At 30.3% G+C, this 3,040-nt stretch overlaps 1 protein-coding gene across 3 annotated transcripts in view; it reads left to right on the forward strand.

Moving 5' to 3' along the window:
• Positions 1-3,040, forward strand: part of LOC111086592 (transcriptional protein SWT1-like) — a 37,914-nt gene that overhangs the window by 26,281 nt on the left and 8,593 nt on the right. For all 3 annotated transcript variants that reach the window (XM_022390028.1, XM_022390029.1, XM_022390027.1), the window contains 3 exons: positions 520-682; positions 1,383-1,493; positions 2,485-2,625. In XM_022390028.1, the coding sequence (XP_022245736.1) occupies positions 520-682; positions 1,383-1,493; positions 2,485-2,625 (415 nt within the window). The remainder of the gene's footprint in view (positions 1-519; positions 683-1,382; positions 1,494-2,484; positions 2,626-3,040) is intronic.

Raw genomic sequence — 3,040 nt, forward strand, 5'->3', positions numbered from 1 at the left:
AAACTAGTACTGTAAAATACAAAGAAACAAAACTAGAGCCGTAGAATCAAGTACTGTAGAATACAAAGAAACAAAACTAGTACTGTAGAATACAAAGAAACAAAACTAGAGCCGTAGAATCAAGTACTGTAGAATACAAAGAAATAAAACTATAGCCGTAGAATCAAGTACTGTAGAATACAAAGAAACAAAACTATAGCCATAGAATCAAGTACTGTAGAATACAAAGAAACAAAACTATAGCCATAGAAACAAGTATTGTAGAATACAAAGAAACAGAACTAGAGCCATAGAAACAAGTACTGTAGAATACAAAGAAACAAACCTAGAGCCGTAGAATCAAGTACTGTAGAATACAAAGAAACAAAACTAGAGCCGTAGAATCAAGTACTGTAGAATACAAAGAAACAAAACTAGAGCCATAGAAACAAGTACTGTAGAATACAAAAGAAATGGAATTTTTGCATGCTTCTAATTGTTCAATAATTACAGTTGTTAAGAAGTTTATTTATTTAACAGGAAACATATGTGAGAAAAAAAATGCTCTGAACTTCTTCAGTTCTGCTATCTCGCTCTCTTACTGTATTCAGCGGATCTATGGCTCAACATCAGCATCTATTGAGAGACTAAAACAGTTGCGAAAACACTGCCATTCTCTCAGTGTGGATCAGATTTGTATGAAGTATATATATATATAATTTGTCTTTTTATATTAAAAATTAGCTGACAAATTTGATATACAGTACACTTTAATAGAAAATCCAAAATACTTATTTTAGCCTAAATATGGATTAGAGTCTGTGTACTTATTTTTTTCTGATTCCAATTTTGTATTCACTGGAAAGTTGTTGTAAAACTTTTGATTAAAGATCAACTGCTCTATATTGATAAAGGCCTTTACTACTGGGGTGCCCTTCTTTAGTAATCGTACCTTTCTTTTTATGATGATGATGTTTTTAAAACATGTACAACTATAAAGTCAGATGTATTGTTTAGTGCTTAGTTAACTGTAGATTAACACTTGACTTTTGACAGCCATTAACATTAATTTTGAATATTTGTATAGCAATTTTAATTAGTAACATTGAAGTTTTTACCAATTCAAGCTCAAGCAATTTTTTTACTCCATTGTTATTGATAAACCTATTGAGGAAAGTAGTTTTATATTTTTTTACTCCATTGTTATTGATAAACCTATTGAGGAAAGTAGTTTTATATTTTTTTACTCCATTGTTATTTATAAACCTATACAGGAAAGTAGTTTTATATGTTTTGATGGTAATCAGTGGTCTGTCTTAAAGAATATGTCTTATTCTTATTAAATTTGCAATATAGAAATAATGCTTTCATAAGTATTCATTTTGAGTAAATTTTTTTTATAGCACACAGTTAGAAGTACAGTTGATAGACAGTAGACCATTATGTACAGAATCTCAGCAGAAACGGGTTTTTGAGATGTTTCGGTATGTATGGGAAGTCATTAATCATGTGAGGTAAGTACCTTGTCTTCATAAGAAATGTGTTCTAGAAATGTTTAAGTAGTGAGGTAAGTACTTTGTAAGAAGTGTGACTGTGTGGGAAGTCGTGAATCATGTGAGGTAAGTACTTTGTAAGACGTGTGCTGTGTGGGAAGTCCTTAATCATGTGAGGTAAGTACTTTGTAAGACATGTGCTGTGTGGGAAGTCATTAATCATGTGAGGTAAGTACCTTGTCTTCATAAGAAATGTGTTCTAGAAATGTTTAAGTAGTGAGGTAAGTACTTTGTAAGAAGTGTGACTGTGTGGGAAGTCCTGAATCATGTGAGGTAAGTACTTTGTAAGAAGTGTGACTGTGTGGGAAGTCGTGAATCATGTGAGGTAAGTACTTTGTAAGACGTGTGCTGTGTGGGAAGTCCTTAATCATATGAGATAAGTACTTTCTAAGAAGTGTACTTTATAAAAGTTTCAGTGCATTAAGGAAATTTCTAAGTATTGTAGTTTAAACGTGGATGAATCTTCTATTGTCATTTATAATTTAGCATAATCATATAAAAGTAAAGTGGAAATATTTGTCATAATAATCCAAGATAATAGAAAATAGCTTGAAAAATAGATGGAAATTAATTTGTTTTTATATTACACCATTTAATATAAACCAAGTAACAGAAAATAAATAATCTGCTTGATTTAGATGTTGCTACCTATTATTATAACTTAAAGAATGGAAGATAAATAACCACTTACTTCTAACTTATTTATTAATTTGATATAAATCTGTATACATTTAGTAATTCCACTTTTCATTTTGTTTGAGTTTTTTTAGTGGTAACAGTGAAGATAAATCTAATGTAATTCTGTGGGAACAATTTCATAAGAAGGCAAAATATTTCTGTATAAATAATAATTATTGTATTTTAAAGTTTTGCTCAACTGTGTGACTGTACGATTGTTTTGTAAATAAAACATATGTCAAAATTTTGTTTTATTCTTTCTTTTCATGAACAGTGGTATGTTACTTGACTCTCTGGATTTCTTACATAATCTACAGTACAATCGTCCTAATCCTGTACCTAACAGAGAAGAGGCCATGGATTTCCTCCCAAGGTTTTTTCCAAAACTCAAAACTCTGAAAAGACAAATGCAGAGGTATGGCACAAGTTGGATAGATCAGTTTCCACTTAGGAATATTTAATGTAACTTCCTGTGAAACTGAACTAAACATCATCTTCATATGGAGAGAGTTATTTCCAAATTAGTATATAACATTTTGGAAAAGGTTTTCTGTTGTGGTTTTAACAAAAATATTAAAAAACAAACTAATCTTTCTACCTAATAATTTATCTGGCATGTATAAATACATATACAGCTCCAAGTGTTTTACTAACATTCACATATATTTACTGTCTGTTTTCCAGTTTTTGTACTGAATAAACTTCAGTACAGTAAAGACTGCAAGATTTTAAACCTTGTTTTCATGGCAATCAACAATTGCATTCAAGACTCTGCTCCAGTTTTATGTTTCATTTCCTTTTTTCTTATTAACCCTTTTCGTAGACGGGTC

The sequence above is a fragment of the Limulus polyphemus genome, unplaced genomic scaffold, assembly GCF_000517525.1.
Source record: "Limulus polyphemus unplaced genomic scaffold, Limulus_polyphemus-2.1.2 Scaffold1230, whole genome shotgun sequence".
Lineage (NCBI taxonomy): Eukaryota > Metazoa > Arthropoda > Merostomata > Xiphosura > Limulidae > Limulus > Limulus polyphemus.